Here is a 25,391-nt window from a genome sequence, read left to right as displayed (position 1 = left end):
AAAATTGCAGTAAAAATTATGTGGCCTAGGTTTTTGATAGGGATTGTACAGTAGGCTACACGCTTTCAATAAACTCCAAAGGAGAAGCATGACTTGTATAACCTCAAACCTAGCCCTCTCTTAAATCTTGAAGAAAAATTCGTGCTGCTGTAAGTTGAAAGATCCAATTTCTCTTCTAGGCCCACCTTGGGCTGATCTGTTCTTTACCTTTTTGCAATAGCCTAGGGCAAAGATCTTCCTATTGACTTACGAGTAAAGTGAATAACCATTTGGTGCCTTTTTTAAGCTCTTTTTGAATATAAAGGTAATATTCTAGTTTAGTGACTTCTTGCTAGCCTATCTTGGAAAGGGATTAGGTTAGGAAAATGAAACAATTTCAAGGATGGGTCTACAGACTAAAGTATGTCCCGGGAAAGTATTTTGAAGTACCTACCTCCACTCCCCCTCCCTCTAGAGGGTTCTGACCTTTGATGACCTTTAAAAATATGTGTGTTATAAAAGTGAAACCTTGCAAAATAATTCTTATGGTTGAATGAAGTACAACAAAATTGTTTTCAGTTTGACAACTTTCCTTAATACCAATTTATAAGGCTTTAAAGATGTGCAAATACATTCCCTAAATTTTGAACAAAATACATTGATATGGCTCAGAATTCTACTCAAATAACAGGAATTGCATTTTCAGAACTAAAGGCAGAGAAAAAGCAACTGGTAACTGAAAATTAAGGTAAAATGTTTTTCAGTTAAAATTTCAATGGCTGTATAGACCTGTCATGTAGGCAAATTTCAGGGCTCTCAAGAGAGAGAAGGAGCAAAGATGGGCACTTTAAAATACCTTCCTAGGATATACTTTAGTCTGTAGACCCATCCCTGAAAGCTTCATTTTTCTAACCTAACCCCTTTCTGAGATGGCAAGAAGTCACTCAACTAGAATTTGGTAAAAATTATAGCAAATTGTATAGGCCTAACTGGCTTTTGTATAAAGTGAATACACCATGCAATGATTTTTTTATGCTCTTTATGAATATAATAATTGCTTCTACCTTAAATTGAGATTAAAGTACTTTTTTGGCTCTTAAATTTGACAAATTTTCAAAAAAGTATGATAGCTCATATAACTGACTTACTGATAAAGTAAACATATCACTGATGCCTTTATTTATGTTCTTTACAAATAGGCTATAATAATTGCTTCTATTACAAATTCAAATTTAAGCACTTTTTTAGCTCTTAAAAGTGACGAATTTTCAATTAAAGTACAAGTTTTCTGTCTTTTCCAACAAAATAATACTATGTTTTCTTGGTGCTGTTTTCAACAAAATAATACTATATTTTCCCTGCACTGTTTTTGACAAAATAATACTACATTTTCATAGTGCTAAAATCTTTTACAATAAGGTTAGGTTGGGTTAGGCTAGGTTAAAAAGTGCTTAAATTTAGATTTAAGGTAGAAGCAATTATTATATTTGTAAAGAGCATAAAAAAGGCATCAATTGATATATTCACTTTATATAAAAGCCAGTTATACAATTTGCTATAATTTTACCTAGAATTTTACCAATATAATAATTGCTTCTATTGCAAATTTAAATTTAAGCCCTGTTTGAGCTCTTGAAAATGACTTATTTCTAGTTTTGGGTATAAAAAAGGCTTAAAACATGTTTTTAAGCCTAAAACAAACAACTTAACCTTTAAAACAAACAAAATTTGCCATAGAAGCAATTATCATATGTGTAAGGGCTTAAAAAAAGGCATCAAGTGGTATGTTCACTTTATTTGTAAGTCAATAATATGAACAACAAGACATTTACCCAAGTGCTGTTGGTTGCTGGGTCTTTTTCATGGTGATATGAAAAAATCATTTTTTTCATTTGCTGCAAACCTTTTTGCAGGTATGGTGCCTAACCCTTTGGCAGTAGAGGTTGATTAAAGCTCTAGTTTGGCCTACTTTTTGCTATCTTAGAAAGGGGCTAGGGTAAGAAAATAAAACTTTCAGCAATGCATCCTGGGTCAAAAACATACTCTAGGAATGTATTTCAAAGCTTCCATGTTAACCCACTTTTAATTAGGCATGCGAAGTCTTAAAAATTTGCCTACTTGACAGGTAAATTAAAATTTTGACAAAACTACACTTTCCCTTAAATTTCAGTTGTTGGTTTCTACTCTCTGGTTTTAGTTCTGAAAATGCAATTTGTGTTATTTGATTGGAATTTTAAGCCATATCAGTGTCTGTTCTAAATTTAGGAAATGTATTTGCAGATCTTTGAACCTCAAAGATCTGAGCAGATCTTGAAAACCTCAAAGATTGAGTAAAGCTAAGAATAGTTTTTTTATACTTTATTTAAGCAGAAGGTCTGTTTTGCAAGGTTTTACTGTCATAATGCAATATTTTTAAAGGTCAGTGCCCTCTAGAGAGAGAAGGTGTAGAAGTGGGTACTTCAAAAATATCTTCCCAGGACATACTTTAGTCTGTAGACCCATCCCTGAAAGTTTCATTTTCCTAACTTATCTCCTTTCCAAGATAGCAAAAAGTTGCTAAACTAGAATTTTAGCTATTCTTTAAAAGAGGCTTTGCTAATTTGCAGTTTTATTTCTTGAACTAAGTAAACTGAATCTTAGAGACTAGGAATTGACTCATTTCTGGTTAGGCCTAATACAGAAAGAAAGAAAGATTCTTTTCATTCACTATTTGACACTCTTCCAAAAGTAATGGTCACTACTCTTGCAACTGTCCATCAGCCCTCCCCTCCTACTATTGAAACTATGATAAATATTTTGCAGTTCAAATAATTAACTTATCAATAAAGTGAACATACCACTCTATGCTTTTTTATGTTCTTTATGAATATGATATAATAATTGCTTATATTGCATGTTCATATTTAAGCACTTTTTTACCTAACCTAACTATAAATAATGTTGGTGCTGAGAAAATATAGTAATATTTTGTTAAAAACAACCAAAAACGTATATTTTGATTGAAAATTCAGCATCAATAAAGAAGAAAATGGCATAAATAGCAAAAATAAATTTGTTTTTCCAACTTAATTGTGGAAAATCAGTGCTTGTGGATTATTTAACATAAAAAAATGGATTTATAATGAAACAGTAAGTTTGAAACCAACATTTTAAGCCCTTTTTATACCTCATATTTTGGTCATTTTCAAGAGCTCAAAAAGTGCTTAAATTTTAATTTGTGATAGAAGCAATTATTTTATTTGTTGGACATAAAAAAAAGGCATCAAATGGTATGTTCACTTTATTGGTAAGTCAATTGTATGAACTGCAAAATATCTACCAAAACTATTTATGACCATGGCTTTTGCATATTAAATATGGCTGATTCTCCTTTTTATGCTGTATTTCAAATTTGGGTAACATTCCTAGGCTAGTCCATTGGATCTTCTGAAGGAAAGGAAAAAAAAATAGTACTATTCAATTCTGTATCTTTTTACAGCTAGGGCTGTTAAGAAGCAAACACAATAAATTTGGGAAACAACTTCAAGCATCATAACACCTAAAAGTAACCCTTTATAACCAACACCTCTCCACCCTAATATGCAATAAAAGACATAAAATGTCCCTTTATTATTAGGTAAGAATTGTTTTCTTATCATGTTTCCTTCTCAGTAGCCCCAATTGTAGACTTATGCTTCTAAATTATGTGTTTCCTTTGCATTTTTTTGTTTCTTGATTTTATTGATGTTGTTATTTTGCAATTAAAACTTATGTCAGTCCAATCCTGTAAGGATTGGATTGAGAAATCTGGCTTGGATCACAGATTACCTAACACATAGGTCACAGAATGCTAGGGTTGGCAAAGTCTTATCTAATCAGTATAGTGTTTTGAGTAGAGCCTCATAGGGTAGTTGCTTAGGACCAGTTCAGTCTTGTATATTTATAAATGATTTGCCAAAGGTAATTCAATATTGTAAAGTCAAAATGTTTACAGATGATGTAAAGTTTTACAAGGGTATAGCTTCCCCTGATGATATGGCTCTTCTAGAGGATGATTTAAATGCATTGGTGTGTTCTATTGATGCAATTTAAATGCAATGACTATTAACCAGGAAAATGGCATATGGTGAATTATCTTGTTATTATTAGTGTTCTATCTATTGGTGAAGTTGTGATATATTCTATTGATTCTATTATGGACCTTGGTATTGTTTTTGATGATCAATTGAGGTTTGATAAACAAGTATTTGTTGTAACATTTAAAGCCAATTACAGTATGCTTTGTATCAAAAGAAGGTTTTGAAGGTTTAACCTGCAGAGCTTTACTAAGCTGTATAAGACAACAACATGACCATTAGTTGAATACTGCATGTCTGTGTGGCATCCAACAAGAAAATGAGCATCAAAATTTTTCCTCATTTGAAGTACTTGCCTTATGAGAGTAGACTAAGATGCTTTCAACCTACCATCTTTGTAGTCTTAAAGCCATTGTACAATAACATCTACAGTAAAACAGAAATTATACAAACAGTATAACTACCATCTCTCACATATAGATGTAGGACAGGAGATATATTAGTGATGTACAAGTTAGTACCTGACCAGAGTGTGATCCCCAACCTGTTCCAGATAGTCAGTTCACCAAGTACTACAGGACAACCCTTGAAGTTTATCAAAAATGCGCTCAAACAAATTCTTTTCTAACTGTGTTGTCCACCCAAGGAACTCCTTTAGCCAGAATTCTATTATGTCTCCCAGTGTTGAAGTCTTCATTGCTGCATTTGATAAAGACTGGTGCAAGAAACTTTGGATCACAGTTAGGGATGCGCCTAATGAGTTCAGGACTTGACATTATTGTTGGCAAGTGGGATTTAAGGTAAAATAGAGACAATGCTTCCTATCATGGGAAGTAAAGACATAAATATTATAGCCCCATTGGCCATTCACATTTCCAAAATAACAACAACAATTCTAACTTTGCAATGAATAAAAAAGGCAATAAACAAGAGTTGAACACCTTGGTATTGATAGGTACCATGAAAAATAAATGAATTCTGTAAGCTTAATATATTACAGAAATAAACAAATACTTCAGAATGAACAAAGAAACAAATTCTTAATACTCTTCTTAGGGGCACTAAGTAAAAGATATCATACTAATATCATAAAAATTATGGTTTTATATCTCAGCTTTTGTAAAAAGAGGTCCTAACTAAAAAAATTTGACTGCAAACTCATCAAACAGCATATCAATACCTTAAATCACAATATCCAGCAGTCAAGTTAGGCCTGTGATCCTGGGTCAGTGTTTGGTTTACTAAAAACCATTAAGCTAAATCTTGAACATAACAGGAACACTTTAAGGGATTTTTATAAAAATTGCTTGCGAATATTTATTTCCATTTATCAGCAGTCAACCCAACCAATTGTGCACCAAACCATCTTCTGGACTGCACTGTGGTGTTTTTAGTGGATGATGAAGACTTTACATCACGAGGGTGCAGACAGTCTGGTATTATAATCGCCTTTTGTTAGTATTAAATAAAAAAAACAAGTTTTTTCAACTGAAAGTAAGGAGTGACATCAAAACTTAAAACGCACAGAAATTACTTCGCATATGAAAGAGGCTGCTTCCTCATCAACGCCCCGCTCTTTACGCTAAAGTTTGACTCTTTCTCTCAATTCTTCTTTCTAAAACAGTAAAAAACTTTAGCATAAAGAGCGGGGCGTTGATGAGGAAGCAGCCTCTTTCATATACGAAGTAATTTCTGTGCGTTTTAAGTTTTGATGTCACTCCTTACTTTCAGTTGAAAAAACTTGTTTTTTTTATTTAATTTCTGAACAGTTTTGAATCAATGCATGTTTTGATTTTGGCTCTCCGCAGAGGAATAATCAAAACGAAATTTGCATATTTTTTTTTTGGCTCAATGGCTTTCTCATAATTTTGATCGAATGATTTTGAGAAAAAAAGAGCGGGGGACGAAGCCTAGTTGCCCCCCGATTTTTTGGTTAATTAAAAAGGCAACTAGAACTTTTAATTTTTTACGAATCTTTTTATTGGTAAAAGATTTACGTAACTTATAAATTAGCTTACGTAAAGAACTTTTGTATTCTCATGTTTTTATTACATATATGAGGGGATTCGCCCCATCGTCAGTACCTTGCTCTTTACACTAAAGCTTAAATTTTATCCCAATTCATTAAGAATGACCCCTGAATCACAAAAGCCGTAGAATAAGTAGTTGAAATTACCGAAAATACTTTAGCGTAAAGAGCGAGGTATTAGAAGGAGGTGAGCCCCTCATATGGGTAATAATTTCTGTTTGTTTTAAGTTTTATTGCTGTTCCTTACTTCCAGCTGAAAAAGCTTTTTCACTTTTATTTTTTAATTGTTTTTTTTTAAATAATGCTAGTAAATCCTGCTCTCCCTTCATGGAAATTTTCTTCTCCCATTACAAATTCTCGAAGGAAAGTTCCCCTAGCATATCCCTCTCTTCTCAACCCCTCCCCCAAACCAAAAAAATCCTCCTGAAAACGCCTGTATACTTCCCAATAACCATTACTATATGTAAGCACAGGTCAAAGTTTGTAACTTGTTGCCCCTCCCACGGGGACTGTGGGGGAGTAAGTCGTCCCCAAAGACATAGTTATAAGGTTTTTCGACTACGCTGAATAAAATGGCTATCTCAGAATTTTGATCCGTTGACTTTGGGAAAATAATTAGCGTGGGAGGGGGCCTAGGTGCCCTCCAATTGTTTTGGTCACTTAAAAAGGGCACTAGAACTTTTCATTTCCGTTAGAATGAGCCCTCTTGCAACATTCTAGGACAACTGGGTCGATACGATCACCCCTGGGGAAAAAAAAACAAAAAAAAAAACAAAAAAACAAATAAACACGCATCCGTGATCTGCCTTCTGGCAAAAAATGCAAAATTCCACATTTTTGTAGATAGGAGCTCGAAACTTCTACAGTAGGGTTCTCTGATACGCTGAATCTGATGGTGTGATTTTCGTTAAGATTCTATGACTTTTAGGGGGCGTTTCCCCCTATTTTCTAAAATAACGCAAATTTTCTCAGGCTCGTAACTTTTGATGGGTAAGACTAAACTTGATGAAACTTATATATTTAAAACCAGCATTAAAATGCGATTCTTTTGATGTAGCTAATGGTATCAAAATTCCATTTTTTAGAGTTTTGGTTACTATTGAGCCGGGTCGCTCCTTACTACAGTTCATTACCACAAACTGTTTGATTAAAGCTTATTCCAATAGGCAATGTATAGAACATCCTCTCCCCCCCCCCAAAGAAAAAAAAAGGCTCCCTGGTCTCTATCCCAAATATTACTGAAAATGTTCCATATCTTTGCTGGTCAAGCTCACAATCTCAAAGCTCACATGAGGGGTCAAATTCAGTGGGTAACACAATGGTGGAGGTGAAGGTGTTTTTCACTATCCACAATGAAAATGAAAATGACTTGCAAGAGATCCTTTCAAGGAGCTCTAAAAAAGGAAAAAAAAATCCCCAATCAAAAATAATTCCTCTCCTCTTGCTCCAACTCCTTCACAAATTCTAAATAAAAAAAATTTCTCGATACCCCCTTTGAGATAAATAAGATAACTCTAGTAAGGCTTGCAATCTTCAAATTGTTAAAATCAGTGTTTTCTTTAAACATGAGTCATGATGAATCTTTCCTACTAGCTCTCCAAGATTCTGAATCAGCATACATAATATTTAACTTAAAAACTCTTCTTAACATCCAAATAAAGTCTGCTCTGTGGACCCCAAACCACTACCCAACTAAAGTAGTTGTGTATCCCTTCAAAAATATCTAACAGAACCAGTAACCCAATCCCAGTTGCAGATGTCACCCAACTAGGAATACCAAATGCTAATGGCCAAAATTCAAGCAAGTCTTTCTTATTCACACTCAGAGAAAAAGACAATATCCCAGGCCAGATATACCTCTTTGGACAAATGAAACCCGACAAGCCCTACAAACCATAACCAATCCAGTGCTGAAAATTTCTAAAACTAGGAAACACAACAATCAAATGCAGTGAAATTTTACAAACCTGCAGTAAAAGTTCCTATCCCAAAGGAAAGTAAAATAGTTCAAAATAGGGATGAAACCTTTTTATTGACAGTGAATAGATATAAAATTATTTAACTGAATATTTCGAACACATATACAGTGTTCATCATCAGCAGTAAAACTTTTCTGCTTTTACTGCTGATGATGAACACTGTATATGTGTTCGAAATATCCAGTTAAATAATTTTATATCTATTCACTATCAATAAAAAGGTTTCATCCCTATCTTGAACTGTTTTACTTTTGTCATGGAAAGGTAGTGTGGTCTTTGAAGTTATCTATATCCCAAAGGAATGGCAAATTGTGAAATTGATCAGCCTACATGTATAAACTGCAATGCTCCCATTATTCTTCCAATAAAACACTATGCCCTACATACAAAAAACAAGCACTAACGCTCCAAATAGTAACACAGAAAGCTGTACCTTACCTTTCTGCAGCTCTGGAAGAAAATGCAGCCCAATCACACCAAACCATAACCCTTTACGAAACCGTACAGTACCTTCACTCACAGAACACCCAACCTACGCAAAGCAACAACCCCCCCCCCCCACAAGACTCCTTCCTCAAAACACCACAGATCACGTTCCTATCAGAGAGAATTGTCAAGGCTGAGCCAACTATCCTCCAAATCCAATGATAAGAGGTTAGTCTGGCCACTCCTCTCAAGCAGAAATGAATCAGAAGCATTATCAGAAATTAATCCCCTAATTAATGACAAGCTGGATGAAAAACCAAACAAGCTAACACCATATATGCCTCTTTTTACTACACTCTAATGCAGTTCAGTCTATGAACCTACAACAGCCAAAGAAAGCAAGAATTATAAATGAATTGCCAAATATCTATATACCCAACCACATGCCTATTCAAGCTAAAAAGGATCTTCCTTTACTCCTAGCAAAGCTAAATGTTGACACACAGCTCATATGGAAACTAAACAACAAAACAATACATCTCTATACTTAAGTGGAATGCAAGATCACTTTCAGAATATAAGTCAAATGAACTAGTATCTCTTGTGAATAATAATTCCATCAATATTGCTTGCCTTTAGGAAACCCGTTTGACCAAAAACCAACAAATAAAGTCTCTATGATATAATATCCTGAGAAAGGATAGGTCATCAAAGAGAAAAGGAGATGGTGTAGCTTTAATGATAAATAATAATATCAAATTTTGTGGCACCAACTTTCCAGAATTTTTAAATGATGGTGATACAATTGCAATCAATGTTTGGCTGAATAATACCAAAACTTGTATAATAAGCTTTTTTAACCCTAACAGCCAAACTACAGATGCCATGGATTTCTTCAGTTATATAAGTAATTCTAATATGCTAAAAAACATAATTATTTTTGGAGATATAAATGCCCACAGCCTTTTTTGGGGGGATGAACCAGCAAATAAATTAGTATTAATAAATAAATAAAAATAAAGCTGGTAAGTTTATTGGAAGTTTGATATCGAATAATACTGAATTAGCAGTTGCTACCCTTCCAAATCTAAATACATATTTTAACCCCAAAAGTGGCAAATTTTCCACAATTGACCTACAAATTGTGTCAATAAATATTTTGAATAAAATTTATATGAAGAAAATTGATAACCTTTACATAGGTCACTTTCCTGTAGTTTCTTCATTAATTCAACCAGCGAAAATTCTGCCACATACCCCCAAATATATTAACACTAAAACAATTTGGACTACTCACTTGTAACAGCTGGCACACATGCTGAAGTTGTGGCATACATACTGTCAAATATAGCTAATCATGGTATCCTCAAGAATACGCCGAGGAAAACCATCCCCAAACACACTCCTAAAGCATGATAGACAAATGAGCGCCAAAATAATTTTAGAACAAAAAAGGCAGCTAGGTGAACATACCTAAAATACCGTCTCCTGCTACATATTCAAGTGAATTACAAGCAGAGGCGAATCTCAAGAAAACTATAATAAATGCTAAATATAATTACTGGAATAATTTCGCAAATAGTCTTTCCAGCAAAACACGTGCTAATTGTACATAAACTCATAAGCCACATCTGTGGGAAAAAATATTCTCTAGCCCACTCCAGTATGAGCTACTATATAATAATACCCATTACGATAATGATAATGAAAAGGCAAACTTATTTGAAACTCTTTTCTCAAATAAGCTAACATCAAATAATATCAGCATCACCACCCCAATCTCGATAAATCTGATATACCAGCCTTGCCCAGGATCAGAGTATATAACCTGTCCATTCTCAATTCATGAACTGTATAATGCAATAGAACATTTTAGGCCTTGGGTACTACTAGATGCGATAACATACACCTTACATGGATAAAGAATCTCACCCCTTCTTATAATATTAAATAAAAAAACGAGTTTTTTTAACTGAAAGTAAGGAGCGACATTAAAACTTAAAACGCACAGAAATTACTTCGTATATGAAAGAGGCTGCTTCCTCATCAACGCCCCGCTCTTTACGCTAAAGTTTGACTCTTTCTCTCAATTCTTCTTTTTTAAACAGTAAAAAACTTTAGCGTAAAGAGCGGGGCGTTGATGAAGAAGCAGCCTCTTTCATATACGAAGTAATTTCTGTGCGTTTTAAGTTTTAATGTCGCTCCTTACTTTCAGTTAAAAAAACTCGTTTTTTTTATTTAATTTCTGAACGTTTTTGAATCAATGCATGTTTTGATTTTGGCTCTCCGCAGAGGAATAATCAAAACGAAATTTGTATATTTTTTTTTTTGGGGGGGGGGGGGGCTAAATGGCTTTCTCATAATTTTGATCGAATGATTTTGAGAAAAAAAAGAGCGGGGGCGAAGCCTAGTTGCCCTCCGATTTTTTGGTTAATTAAAAAGGCAACTAGAACTTTTAATTTTTTACGAATCTTTTTATTGGTAAAAGATTTACGTAACTTATAAATTAGCTTACGTAAAGAACTTTTGTATTCTCATGTTTTTATTACATATATGAGGGGATTCGCCCCATCGTCAGTACCTCGCTCTTTACACTAAAGCTTAAATTTTATCCCAATTCATTAAGAATGACCCCTGAATCACAAAAGCCGTAGAATAAATAGTTGAAATTACTAAAAATACTTTAGCGTAAAGAGCTAGGTATCATAAGGAGGTGAGCCCCTTATATGGGTAATAATTTCTGTTTGTTTTAAGTTTTATTGCTGTTCCTTACTTCCAGCTGAAAAAGCTTTTTCACATTTATTTTTAATTTTTTTTTAAATAATGCTAGTAAATCCTGCTCTCCCTTCATGGAAGTTTTCTTCTCCCATGACAAATTCTCGATGGAAAGTTCCCCCAGCATATCCCCCTCTTCTCAACCCCTCCCCCCAACCAAAAAAATCCTCCTGAAAACGCCTGTATACTTCCCAATAACCATTACTATATGTAAGCACAGGTCAAAGTTTGTAAATTGTTGCCCCTCCCACGGGGACTGTGGGGGAGTAAGTCGTCCCCAAAGACATAGTTATAAGGTTTTTCGACTACGCTGAATAAAATGGCTATCTCAGAATTTTGATCCGTTGACTTTGGGAAAATAATTAGCGTGGGAGGGGGCCTAGGTGCCCTCCAATTTTTTTGGTCACTTAAAAAGGGCACTAGAACTTTTCATTTCCGTTAGATTGAGCCCTCTTGCAACATTCTAGGACAACTGGGTCGATACGATCACCCCTGGGAAAAAAAAAAAAAACAAATAAACACGCATCCGTGATCTGCCTTCTGGCAAAAAATGCAAAATTCCACATTTTTGTAGATAGGAGCTCGAAACTTCTACAATAGGGTTCTCTGATACGCTGAATCTGATGGTGTGATTTTCGTTAAGATTCTATGACTTTTAGGGGGTGTTTCCCCCTATTTTCTAAAATAACGCAAATTTTCTCAGGCTCGTAACTTTTGATGGGTAAGACTAAACTTGATGAAACTTATATATTTAAAACCAGCATTAAAATGCGATTCTTTTGATATAGCTATTGGTATCAAAATTCCATTTTTTAGAGTTTTGGTTACTATTGAGCCGGGTCGCTCCTTACTACAGTTCGTTACCTCGAACTGTTTGAACAGGAAAGCCTAAATTGCTATAATTATGAATGGGCTACATCCACATTCCCCAGTATTTGGAAATGTGTATCCCTCCTACCAATATTTCAGAAAAATAAATCCAGATATGACCCTGAGTTTTACTGGCCTATAATGATTACTCCAGTGCTGGGAAATACAATGGAGAAAATGATTTATCATCAACTCCTTTGATTGGTTGAGAAGAATAATATGATACCTCATACTTAAACTGGTTTCAGGAAACTTTGAGTTTAGCTACCTATACCTCCCTAATGCTGGGCAATTACTTTGCATTCAAATACAGTCTTGTCACATCTAATTCAGAAGCTCTTGACAAAGGAATCCACCAAGAATCTTTCTGTGAATGTTCATTATTTCTGGTTGAAGGAAATGGGTTTTAAAAGACTTTTTTCAAGGTTTGAGGAAACAGAAGTTTAGTTTGGCTCATTGAGTCCGGGTGCAGGGAGTTATGCTATAACCATGTCATGCAATATAAGTATTTGATAAACATTTTCATGCAATATCTTGTTTGAAAACCCTTTTCAAATAGATGCTGAATATACTATGGGTTTTATTTTATCAAGAAGTTTTATTCTAAGAATACTGGTTTTAGGGTTGTTAGATCAGAGAGGTTGGAGATAACTTCATCCTGGTTTCAGCCTTCTCCCCAAGCAGGGCCAGATAGAACCTTGGACTATACAAAAAAAAGTTGTTGATTTTATTTTTTCTTCAAAGTTGATATTATGAATCAGCTGTTGATGTTATAAAATCATTGCTTTCTATCTAAATTATTTCTTACAATGTAAATTAACCAAAATATACCCAAAAAGTCAAAATCTCATTAGAATCTAGGTTTATATTTTAGACTTATGCCTACTTGTCCAATTACTAAAGACGGTGGTTCTGGTACCTTTTTTAGGTTTCTTGTGAGAATAGTGACACTTGTGTGCTCGGCTGTACAAATTAAGCTGGTGGACCTTATTAGCCACCCTCTTCTATAAATATATGAAAATAGTCTGCACAAATGAGCTTATCATGGCTAAATATCTAATTTGGCAGTTTCTAATCTCTTTAATGTAAAGAGCAAACAAAATTATGCATATTTCCGCCAAAAAAACTAACGATCTAAAACAAAAATAAGCAATCCTCAAAAGAAGGGCTTAACTAAGAAGAACTTCTAAACATCAATTTTCCTTATGTTTTTTTTTCTAGTGGGCCAAAATTAATTTTATAGTAAATTTATGTTCTGGGTTGAACATTAGATAGAAACATGCCGTTCAATTCTTCATTCTGTCTAAACAGCACTATAATTCTATTTGATAAGTTTACTGTGTAATGACAAACTAGTATTTTGAATTTGACTCATTGTATATGGGTATATGGAGAAATCTGGGGACGGTAAACAGGAAGAATGTGTAAAAGCACAGGATGACAAAAATGGTGACTATTTTCAAATCAGTCACACCACTCAAATGAAAAAATTATAGCTTTAGTTGGACTATCTCCATTGCCTGTTGGTATAAAAAAGAGCTGAACCGCTAAAAGTTCAGCTCTTAAGAATTTACCAAATTAAGAATTCCGCTCTAAAGAATTAAGAATTTACCTCATAAAATTTTGTGTTTAATGTACTGGCACTACTAGAAATAGGAAGTCTGAAGCACTTTGTGATTACCTCTGCTAGCATTGTGGATTGTCATATTCATAGTGACAGAAATACCACTTCTGGAGCAATTCAGCCCATCAAACGGAGCAGTTCCTTCTAGATATTAAATAAAAAAGTTTTTTTAACTGCAAGTAAGGAGCTACATTAAAACGTGAAACGAACAGATATTATTTTGTATATGAAAGGGGTTGTCCCCTCCTCAACGCCCCGCTCTTTACGCTAAAGTTTAAATCTTTTTCACAACTCTACTTTTTAAAACAATAAAAAACTTTAAAAAAAAATAAAAATCGTTGCTCTACAGCACTGAAAAATTGATTTTAATAAGATAGGGGGAGGTAGAAAGAAAAGCCCTACCTTAGAATCTTGATTGGTGAGGTTGCTGCAACCTAGTAATGAGTTAACTGCATACTAGTAGTAACTGAAAATACGAAAAATACATTTTATTAAAACATTTAGGGGGGTTTTGATTGATCTCTTAAATAATATTACTGTATACAGTGCTATGGTAAAGGAGTGGACCTTAACACCTGCTAAGAATGTAGCTGGAAAGCTGGGAAAAAAGATTTAGATAGTGATTCAAATGGGACTGTTATATGAAAGGTATGCTTTCATCTGACAACTTCTCTTTATCGTATGGGTTTCAAATTGCCAATTAGATGTTTAATATCATAATTTCAGCTCATATCCCAGTGCTGGTCCACTGAAATCCGGAAACGGAGGACAATTTTTAGAAGTTTAATTTCCTCAACCGAAGTTGAAAACATAAAACAAAAATTAGCCAATAGAGTTTATTGAAAATGTTTTGGAGTATGTTTGTGGAACTAGGGATACACAAACACTGGCAGAATGAGCCTCCTATCGGTCAGAGCTCGGTTTATCAAACAGTTGTAGTAACGAAGTGTAAGTAAGGATCAACCTGGCTAAATAGTAACCGAAACTCTAAAATATGCAATTTTAAAACCAATTGATACATCAAAAGAATTGGATTTTTATGCTGATTTCAAATATATAAGTCATCAAGTTTAGTCTTACCCATCAAAAGCTGCAAGCCTGAGAAAATTTGCTTTGTTTTCGAAAAAAGGGAGAAAAGCCCCCTTAAAGTCATAGAATCATTTATGAAAATCACACCATCCAATTTAGCTTATCAGAGAACCTTCTTGAGAAGGTTTCAAGCTCCTGTCTGCAAAAATGTGGATTTTTTTTTTTTTTTTTTTTTTTTTTTTTTTTTTTTTTTTTTTTTTTTTTTTTTTTTTTTTTGCCAGAAGGAAGATTACAGATGCAATTTTTTTTTTGTTTTTTTTAGGGGTGATTGTATTGACTCAATGGTCCTAGAGTATCACGAGAGGCTCATCAAAATGTAAATTAGAAGTTCTAGTGCCCTTTTTAAGTGACCAAAAAATTGGAGGGCAACTAGGACCCCTCTCACGCTCATTTTTCCCCAAAGTCAATGGATCATAATTTTCAGATAACTATTTTGCTCAGCATAGTCAAAAAATCTAGTAACTATGTCTATGAGGATGACTTAATCTCCCATTTTAATCACTCTTTACACTAAAGTTTTTTTAGGGTTCATTTTTAAAGAATTGGAACAAAATTCGAACTTAAGCGTTAAGAGCGAGGTATTAACGAGGGGACCCCCCCTCACATACGTAATAAATTCTGTTCATTTTATGTTTTACTGTTGCTCCTTACTTTCAGTTGAAAAACCTTATTTTTTATTTAATCTCTAGAAAGCAGTGCATAAGATAACACCTATTTCAAGGTGGTCATGTTTCTATGCCATGCTTCTACCCTGTAAAGTTAATATGGCAGTCCTTATCCTTTAACGTGCCTTACTAGCAACTAAGAGGCATTTCAGATATAAGCCAATTTTCAAATAATTAAATACAACTAACATAAAACTCGGAAAGCTGGGAGATTAGTTACAGAAACCAGCATTTTGGCCCAGTCACATGCGCCTGAGCCAGAATACAAGAGCTAGATTTCCAGCCAGATATTGTCTAAAATCTTCTAGTCGACGTATAAACTAAATAAGCTTTCTGGTGTCATAATTAAGAGCTTGCTTGATCAAAATTTCACAACACACCTTTAAGTACCCTAAGTTTTGTAATCATTTCTCTATTTGTATTTGGTACTTCTATTACAGGGGGTTGACCATTGTTTATCAGAATTACTGTAATCTAAAAAATGGAACACACCAATGTTTCTGCGGTAGGCCATAGCCCCCCCCCCTCCCCGCAAAAAAAAAGTATCAGAATTGATAGCTTGCAAAACTAAACCAGCATGTCTCAATTTCACACCATGATTTTCATGGAATTTTAATTTTGGGGCATATTTTCTTACTTTTCCCACCAGCTCTTTGCACCTTCAATAGGAAATCCTTTTTTTAGATAGAATGACAGCATGGCTGTTTAAACATATGCTAATGTGCTGTAGTAGCGCAGTGGGTTCGACCTCAACTTGGTAATATGGAACTCAAAGAGCAAACCTAGCTGTAGCAACACAGTAGGAATTTTATTCCGGTGATGAGACTATGCAAAAGTGTCTCCATACTAATCCAATCAAAAAGAAGACATGCTAATTTTGGCCATGGGTTTAGCCATTAATAACATAGTGCTGTACATCTCAAATGTCAAATTAACTAGACCTAGTTGTTGTAACTATCAAATTAATGTCTGAATAAAGCAAAGACGAAAATAAAAATTGTGATTGGGCTTCCAAAATACCCACTTATTTGCTAGCATGCCAAATTCAGTAAGTGAATTATTTCAATAACAATCTTCGCATATGAATTAATGGGTGTTAGTCAACTCTATGGGTGGTTTTTCGACTTTTATTAGAAAAAGTACTAGGTATTTTAAAATATGTTCATAATTTATAAAAAATACTAGTACAATGCGTAAACTTTGGACCAATAAGGAAAATATAAATTTTACAGGGGGTATCAGTATCTGATAAAACGGATTAAATGACAAATATCATCAACAGCACACTAAATCTAGGCAAAACAGTTTTCTGCCATCCCAACGGTTTGGCCTAGTTTCAATTTCTGTTAGGTTGCAGGAATAAAATTGACAACTAAGAATATAGTAATTTTGATGTGCAGCTGAGGAATAAGATAGCTAAGAAATAAACATAGTCCATCCTGACTTTTGGTTTACAGTCATCATATAATTGATAAAATAAAATATGTCGATTAATAATTTCAATTCAGTTATTTAAAGAACTCTTAACTGTCACTGCTTTTTTATCAACATCTTTATTCCAGAATTTGTGTCCCAAAGCAAGTTTTTGAAATCGTTTGAGAGGTAGAATTTAAATTATCCGATTCAATTGAAACCTCAATTCTGAATTCAATCGAAGCTTTTAAAAATTGCTTGAACTTTCAGCAAACCAAATTACAAATCATATCGCATAGAGATAAAAAAATGAAAAAAAAATGAGACCATGCATGTAGGATTTGTCTTCTAGGGATGGTGTATGAGGGAGGAATGTATTGCAAATGAGGCAATCTAATTTTAGTTCAGCCGTGCACTTATATGAGTTTGAGCATTTTCTGAACAACAAAGTTGAATTTAATTTAACTTTCCATTTTGAGCCAAGTTTAGCTAAAATTTTAGGGGTTAAGGTTGATTTTAAACAACTACTAGAATAAAAAACTGTTTTATATTTAAAACTTAATGTTTAGCTAAAACTGTGAACTCCAAAAGTTATTTGTAGATGCAAAAGTTGGAATGAATAACATTTTGTGTAATTAACGAGTATTTCTCATTCCTTTTTCTATCACCATAATCTCTCTTGATACAAAAAAACTCAAGTCCTGGTTTCAGTCCTGGTTGAACTTCGTTGAAGTAAGGATGCTAGGGCTATTTTAAAAAAAAAAACTTTATTAGTTTTAATTTTCACATTTTAATGTAAGTTTGTTTATATATACATATTTTTTCTCTCGTTCTCGTATTGTGCTGAAGACGGCCCTTGGACATAGGGCCGAAATATTCTCAGAATTGATTTCCACTGTCTTGAAAAGATCTTCCCTATTATTTCTACTTTGTATTTGTTTGTTAGGGGGTGTAGAAACAACAACTACTATTCTACTCAGCTCTCTCCTGATATTCTGCAACCACAGGCTCAACACAATGACCCTGAAAAAATCGAACAAATGAAAACGCTAATATTTACAAATTCCTTCAAAAAATGGCGTTTTTTTGCTTATATGAGTTTTTACGCTAAGGATAGGGTTCTTAGACATGCTGAATATGATTGTGCAAGTTTTGTCAAGATAGTACATTTTTTAGAAGTTTTTTATCCTCGTTTTTCTAAGAGTATTTAAATTTTCTTTTGGTCACTGTGTTTTATCGAACTTTATGAATGTAAGATATTAGGAATCAACATAAAGAGCAGATTTGTTTTATATCTATATTATTATCAATATTTTTGTTATTAGGGTTTTGGTTTCCTCTGATATAGGTTGCTCTTTACCTATAATTTTCATTATGAACTTTCTGATTGTCAGTATTTCCTTTTTTGTTTCTGCAGGAATTTTTACTCCTTTATCCATGCATCTTCTTTTCCAGGCAAAAAATGATTCCAGTAACGGAGAATACTCTTCCAGCACTGATTTAAGGAATGGAAGGACATAAAAGAACGATGCCTGCAATCTTAGCTAATGACATTGAACTGACGTCACATTTACTACAAGAGGATATTAGTCCATCAAACACTCCATCTCCCATATCAGATGAATTCCGAATACTTCATCATCAACCCAATGGTACTGTTCAATACAACCAACAACGAAGTTGCACCATACCTCACCTAGGAATAATCATGGCTGTATTATCAAGCTTTTGTTTTTCTGTCTGTTCACTAATAGTTAAACAAATGAAAGATATGAACCCTATTGAATTGGCTATGTACAGGTTTGCAGGCATTCTTTTGCCCACTCTTCCAATACTATTTTATAAGAATCTCAATCCATTTCCAAAAGGGAAACGTATGATGCTAGTCTTGAGGGCTGTTCTTGGATGTACTAGTCTAATGAGTCAGTTTTATGCAATACGATATATGCCATTGGCAGATGCAAGTGTTATTATTTTCAGTGTTCCAGTATTTGTAGCTGTTTTTGCTCGGATTTTTTTGAAAGAACATTTTGGTCTGTTTCACTGTGTGACAATTTTTTGTACTCTAATTGGGTGCACACTTATAGCGAAGCCACCAGTTTTATTTGGTTATCTTGGTGATGATTATAGTAGCAATATAAGCTTTACTGAACAAAACTTGACGGAAATCTCCAATGCAACAATAAGAGAGGAAGAAGAATTGAATGTGGATCCTCAGTCTGTTTTTATTGGAGCAGTGGTTGCTTTAATAGGGACCATTTTTGCTGCTAATGTCTATGTGGTTGTCCGGGCATTAAAAGAGCTACATTTCTCTGTCATTATGGTAAGTATGGATAGCCAAAATGGTTACCTGTTACTAAGTCTTACAATTCAAATTGTTTTTGATTTTAGACTTAACTTCATCAATCTCTATTGAATGTGACTTTCTTTCTTTACGTTTACCATCAGAAATTTTAGGGGAGCAAACAGTGGCGTCAATACACGAAAACTAAAGGCGGGGGAACAAAATTTATTTTTCAAAATCTTGTAGGAGGGGCAAATTTGTTGTAAACTCTAAATTTTTCAATAAAAGTACCAAACAGTGGTATTTTTCAATGAAATTAATCGCAAAAATAAGTTGTTCAAAATCTGAAGTACAGGGAACTTGTCACCTCCCTGACTCCCCTCCTGGCTGAAGCCACTGGATGCAAGGTTCTGTTCTTTTTTTTTACAAAATATGTTAGTTTTCCAGAACTTAAAATATATTTTTTGACTAATTGTGGACATAAATTAGAGTTTCTTTTCTTTTTTGGACCTATTCTAAATTCTGCATTTTCAAATTATTTGTGAATATTTGGATTGTACTGACAGAGCTGTCAGAAAAAGGTACTTCCTTGAAGCTTACGTTTACACAGCCAACACTCTAAAACAAAAACAAAAGAAAACTATTTGATCACCTTTATGTGCACCAGTTAGGAATTTTTGAAGTTTTTCTTCATTTTTTTTCTAAAGAAATTTATGTGAGAAATATTAAACATTCATTTGGACTTTCTATAGGTATGATAACAACAGTTAATTCTTTCATGAACATAATTGATCAAACTTGTCATTTGGTTCTTTCAGGCATCTTTCGGTTTTTTTGCCTTCATACAGACTTTCACTGTCACTGTTGCCATTGGAGAATTGGCTCTCCCGCCTACTTCTGAGGATTGGTTCCTGCTTTTTCTATTGGCTTTTTTCAGTTTTGGAGGCCAAATTTTATTAACCTTGGCGTTGCATAGAGAACAAGCTGGCCCAGTCTCCATTGCTCGTTCAGCAGATATAATATTTGCGTTCATTTGGCAGGTACACTCCCTTCTTTTAACTCTAGGCTCAATGTAGGTCCGGGGTGGCTCTCTCCTCTAGTGGCATAGTTTAATTTCGCTCAGTTATTACCTATATTTATGCATATTTAGTTCATTAGCTTATACAACACCTTCCCCTCTTCCCTCGTAATTATAGGTTTGACCTTATATGGGCTCCTACAGATGACCTTGTGAATGAACAGGCTCTTTTTTCGTTCTTTTTTTTGTCACTTAACACTAAAAAAAGCTAATGTCCTTATAAACAAAGGAGGTGGGAGGTCAAATATTTAATGCACGAAAAATGGGTTTACCATAAAGCTGCACATAGTGAAAAATCTATCTAATTATTCATCCATGTTGCGGATGTACATTTCCCATTTAGGAAGTTAACCCAAATTGTTAAATGGTTCTGCCTCTCCCCGCATGCATCGTTCCAAATGTCAAGTTACGAGGGGGAAAGACTATTTAGTTTAGAAAATAATTTAGAAGCAGTTCTGTTTCCCCCTTTTTAAGTGCTTATAAATCTTGAGATTATTTGTGGAAACCTAATATTATTAAGATAGTGATAGTATTAATTATGGTTAATTTTGAAATTGCAAATGAATATAAGAGGGTGGCTTATATGATATGTTTAACAAAGATTTTTGCCTATCACTGCTGCTGTAACTTACTAATAAGGTATCAATACATTTTTCGGTACTTGTGTATTATTCAGAACACACTCAATAAGTGAAGTTAAGTTCTTTCGTGGAACAAACTACAATGCAGGTACATTTTATGAGAAAATCCGGTTTCATAGCAACAAAGACAAAACTCAATTCAGTTTGATACGCATAGTGATAGAAGATAGTGTCTGAACATGGATTTTGAAATGAAGATTTAGGATTTGCCAGAGGCTGAAAAAGAGGCAATTATATTTTTCCAGGATAAGGGCCTGTTGCCCACAACAAAACAGTGCGTCAGTGGGCAGAACATGACTTTATACTCTTACGAGAAGGAACATTTTGGGAAGCGTAACAATAGGCCATGTTTGAAAAAAGTCAATTTGCGTCAATTTTCATCATATTTTGTTTTATTTCATTAGCTTTATCAAAAGTTTGGGCTATATATTTGCACATTAGAAGGGGGGTGCATAATATCAAATACTTAACCTAACTACCTCTATATACAAAATATTTAATTAAAAAGTACCTGTATCGTAGTTTGTTCCACGAAAGAATCTAACTTCACTTATTGAGTGTGTTCTGAATAATACACAACTACCAATTTTTCTCCTTTGGTTTTTTGTAGGGGTAATCAGAATCAAACATTTTAAGGGTTTTAGCTAATGTTTGGGGCAGGTGTCTTGTGAAATCCCCGTTTAAATTGGGAATGGTGTACACGTTAGATTTCCAATATGCAAGTATACAGAGACATTTTGGGGTATAATTGTCTACTATATTTGTAGATGTCTAGGATTTTCCACTAGTTTTCACATGATTTGCCTCTCACTCTAAGGACTACCCTACTGATGTATGTTCTTGGACCTTAGAAACTGTTTTAGCATGTAAAATACAGCGAAATTGTTTTATTGCATGAAACGCAGTTTCGTAGTTGTTTGACTTATTTAGAACTGTCAACATCTATTGAGAAGAAGGGTAGCTTTTTTCACTTTTAAATATGCAATTTTTATGAGTTCAGTCCCAAGATAAGAGTAAAGCAAAATGTTAAGAGGAAATCTGTAAATAATGTTCAAGACTGCCAAATCTGTTATAGGTCCATTTGGTTCTAATTTATAATGTTGCTAAAAACTTTTGATTGTCAAGGAAGGGGAAAGAAGAAAAGAAAATGTCCTTAATTTATTGATAGTTCCTGCTAACTTCGATCGCTTATTAGTTCAGGTGATATGAATATTCGAAATACAACAAGCCGTGTTTTGCAATGTCATTAGTTTTCAGGCTTTAGTAGTAGTTGTTATATTTTGCAATCCGTTATGCACAGTTTTTACTAAGCCACCAGAGTTCTAAGTTATTCAAGGTAGAATTCTATCTTTTTAGACTAATAAAATTTAGATTTTTGCATTACTGACTTTCTAGTATTTTAAATCTTGGAAGTCTTTTTTTTTGTCAATTTTGGTATTTTAACATTAGAATGGGTTATGAGAACGCTTATTTGTAAATACTATAAATCTTATTTTTGAGTTCCTGTTTTGTAGAGCAGTATTGTGGATTCATTCATTATTAAACATTGATGAATTGCATGGCACGTATATTAGCTGGTTGTAAAATTTGACATTGTTTACATATAAATTAACTCTAAACGCTACACAAAATTTCTTAGGAGAAAATGCGTCCTATTTTACCAAGGGAGCTGAAAAAGAACTCCCAGCACAAACACAACTTGTAAGGTTTTACATTCCGCACTCCAACTGCCCTCAAGGTTTAATCTTATACCTAAGGTGCTATGTGGGCCTTGTATTTATAATAATAATAATAATTTATTCCTCACGTCTCTCAATAAAAAATTTCCACATAACTCACACCTTATTAAAAGAAAAACGTTATGGCAGGGCGAAGAACGGATCGACTGTGGCACGATTGCCATTTATTTAGGAGAGGATTCGGAATAATTTTCCACTTAGTTGGCCAGATCCCGCAAAACTTCAGTTTATTGTCCTAAATATTCTGATTCTTCCTCGGGGTGGAGGTCTTTGGACCAATTTATCGAGGATTGTGTCCTGTTTTTTTTTTACCCCCTATGTGTTATTGGTTTTGCAATCATGGGTATGCGTAATAAGCAAACTACTACTGCCAGTACTACTAACAACTCACTGCAGCACCAGGCCAACATAGCTACGCACGCTCCTCTTCCATCGTTGTTAAAGCCTCCCTGTTAAAACCTCCGAAGAAGTTCTCATTTCCCTTGAATCTTTCCTTACGACATCCTCCTACCTCATTTGGGGACTACCTGCTTTTGTTTGACCCTAGAAGGTTGGTTGAAAAGGACAGTCTTTGGCAATCTGTCATCCTTCATCCAAAGAAGGTGTCCTATCCATTTTTTCTATAGTTTACTGTTTGAGATACGGTTAGTCAGACAAGTGCCCAAATCAACCCGTAGGCAATTCTCTGGAAAACATCTAACAAATCCTAGCGTCCAGCATAATAAGCCTGATGCTTCAAAAAGAGGGTTTTAGTTATGAAAAATCCCCATTCTTCCTAGGGATGAGGAATCTGGATAAATTTTATGGAATTAGCCCCTACGCTCTTCCATCAGTATTCGGGTATATTTTTGACCATAGTTTCTTAGGGAAAATCGGAGGATTTTCCGACAGGATGGTGTTAGAGGACTAAGAGATTCTTTTTATTTAAAAAGTTTCCAGCAGTATCTTTGCAATTATTTTCACATATGCAATATTTTTTTAATAGTATGAATTCTATTGATCTAATCCTTTGCAGATGTTATTTTTTCATCAAGTCCCCACTTGGCTTAGTATTGTTGGAGCTTTCTTAGTGACCTGCTCCGTTTTCCTGGTGGCTGCCAAAAAATGGGTTGAAGGACTTCCTAATGGTTCTAAGCTGAGAAGAAGACTGATCTGCCTACTTTACTAGGAACATCTCCACATGAGATTAAGGAGCGGAGTACTTGCCGCTCATTGTTATAAGTGATTTTAGGGAATATTTTGAAAGACAAGGTTTGTGTTGTAATGTTGGTGTGACATATTTTTACAAATGAAGATTATGAATATTTGACATTAACAAGAGGACCAGTACTGTTGATATAAATTCAGGGTTAGATCTGGTTTTGAATGCTGGGTATCTTTTAGCACGATATAAAAATATTTACTAGTGATCTATTTGATACATAGCTTGTGCTTTTTTGTGTATTGCCAAGGTGCATTCAAAGTGCTTCTTGTTGCTGAGTATGGGTGGTTTTTTTTTTTTTTTTTTTTTTTTTTTTTTTTTTTTTTTTTTTTTAATGTGAAGACAAACATATATTAGTTCCCTAAGCCAAGAGAAGGAGGAGGGGCAGTGTCATATTTTTATTAAATGCTAAAAGAATAGTGCTCTTTTATGTTTTGATCTTCTAGGGAAGAGGGGATTGAGGAAGACATGGCGATCCGATACCCCTCTTTGCCCAGTGAGTCTCTATGCCACTGCTTTGTTTCTGTTGGCTATTTGTTACTTATCAAAGAGGCAGAAAAATGAAGTTAGAGTTAAAAAATTTTGATGGTGACTGTGTTTATTTTATAGACAAAGATATGAGCATTTAAAGGTTTTGGCCAAATTATTAAAAATCATGCAAGAATTTCCTATGATTGCTGGTGAGCGCACAAAGCCAAGTATGACTATCAAAATATAAAGTTAAATTTAAATTAATTGGAAGTTTAAATTTAATCTAAACTAAATTTGTATTTAACTTGAATTTAAATGCCAAGACGAATTTTTCAGAAGTTAAATTTAATGTGAGCACTTCGAGATTACAAGATAATTTTGGATTACAAATATAAAGATCTGATGGCCTATTTTTTTCTAGAATCTTCAAGTAAAATGTTTTAGGGCTTAAAGTAGGCTATGTCTGAATCAGTACAAAAGAAAAGGCCGTAAATTGTCTCAGGAGTAGATATTATGTTTTTGTAGTTAATGGCTTGCCTGTCAGTGTGTATATTAAGCATCAAATTTGTGTTGTATTTTAATTTAATATTTTGAAATCATTTTGTAGGTGGATGTTGAAAAATGCATTTCCGGTTTATTACAGGTAGGCCACAATAGAACAGGGAATTTATTGGTTAAAAAAAATCTGTTAGGATTGGATCTGTAGCCGAAATCTTTTGTGAATTATTACTGTTTTAGAATTCCACACAGAAGAACTAACCACGTGAAACTTAAGTGTTCTTATCATTAAATTTCAAATGATACCAATCAGGTTTAAAAAAGACGAGGTTTTGGATTCTCTTTATTGCTTATTATATTTACAGTCATAAATCAATTAAATTAAGGCTACTTTTTATCTCATAATTATAGGAAAGTAATCTCTCCTTTTCTGGTATGTTAGGCTATTGGCAAATTGACCGAAAGGTCTTATGTAGAGCCAGAAGACCTTGGGTAGCTCAAAAGGCCTTATGTTGCGCTGCGTGAATTTTACAAAAGAGTAGAAAAGCAAAAAGGGTGTTTCTAATTAGTTGACT

General features: G+C 34.0%; 1 protein-coding gene across 1 annotated transcript; it reads left to right on the top strand.

Annotated features, from left to right (window-relative positions):
* The first annotated feature begins 15 nt into the window (after nt 1–15).
* LOC136039804 (solute carrier family 35 member G1-like) lies at nt 16–24,158 on the top strand. The gene is made up of 4 exons (XM_065723703.1): nt 16–149; nt 18,360–19,227; nt 20,007–20,228; nt 23,662–24,158. Exons 2-4 carry the CDS (start codon nt 18,412–18,414, stop codon nt 23,812–23,814), a joined length of 1,191 nt encoding a protein of 396 aa, XP_065579775.1. The 5' UTR covers nt 16–149; nt 18,360–18,411; the 3' UTR covers nt 23,815–24,158.
* The last annotated feature ends 1,233 nt before the right edge of the window (nt 24,159–25,391 follow it).

This window comes from Artemia franciscana, chromosome 20, assembly GCF_032884065.1.
Source record: "Artemia franciscana chromosome 20, ASM3288406v1, whole genome shotgun sequence".
In the NCBI taxonomy this organism is placed as follows: Eukaryota; Metazoa; Arthropoda; class Branchiopoda; order Anostraca; family Artemiidae; genus Artemia; species Artemia franciscana.
This window is presented reverse-complemented; position numbering and strand designations above follow the sequence as displayed.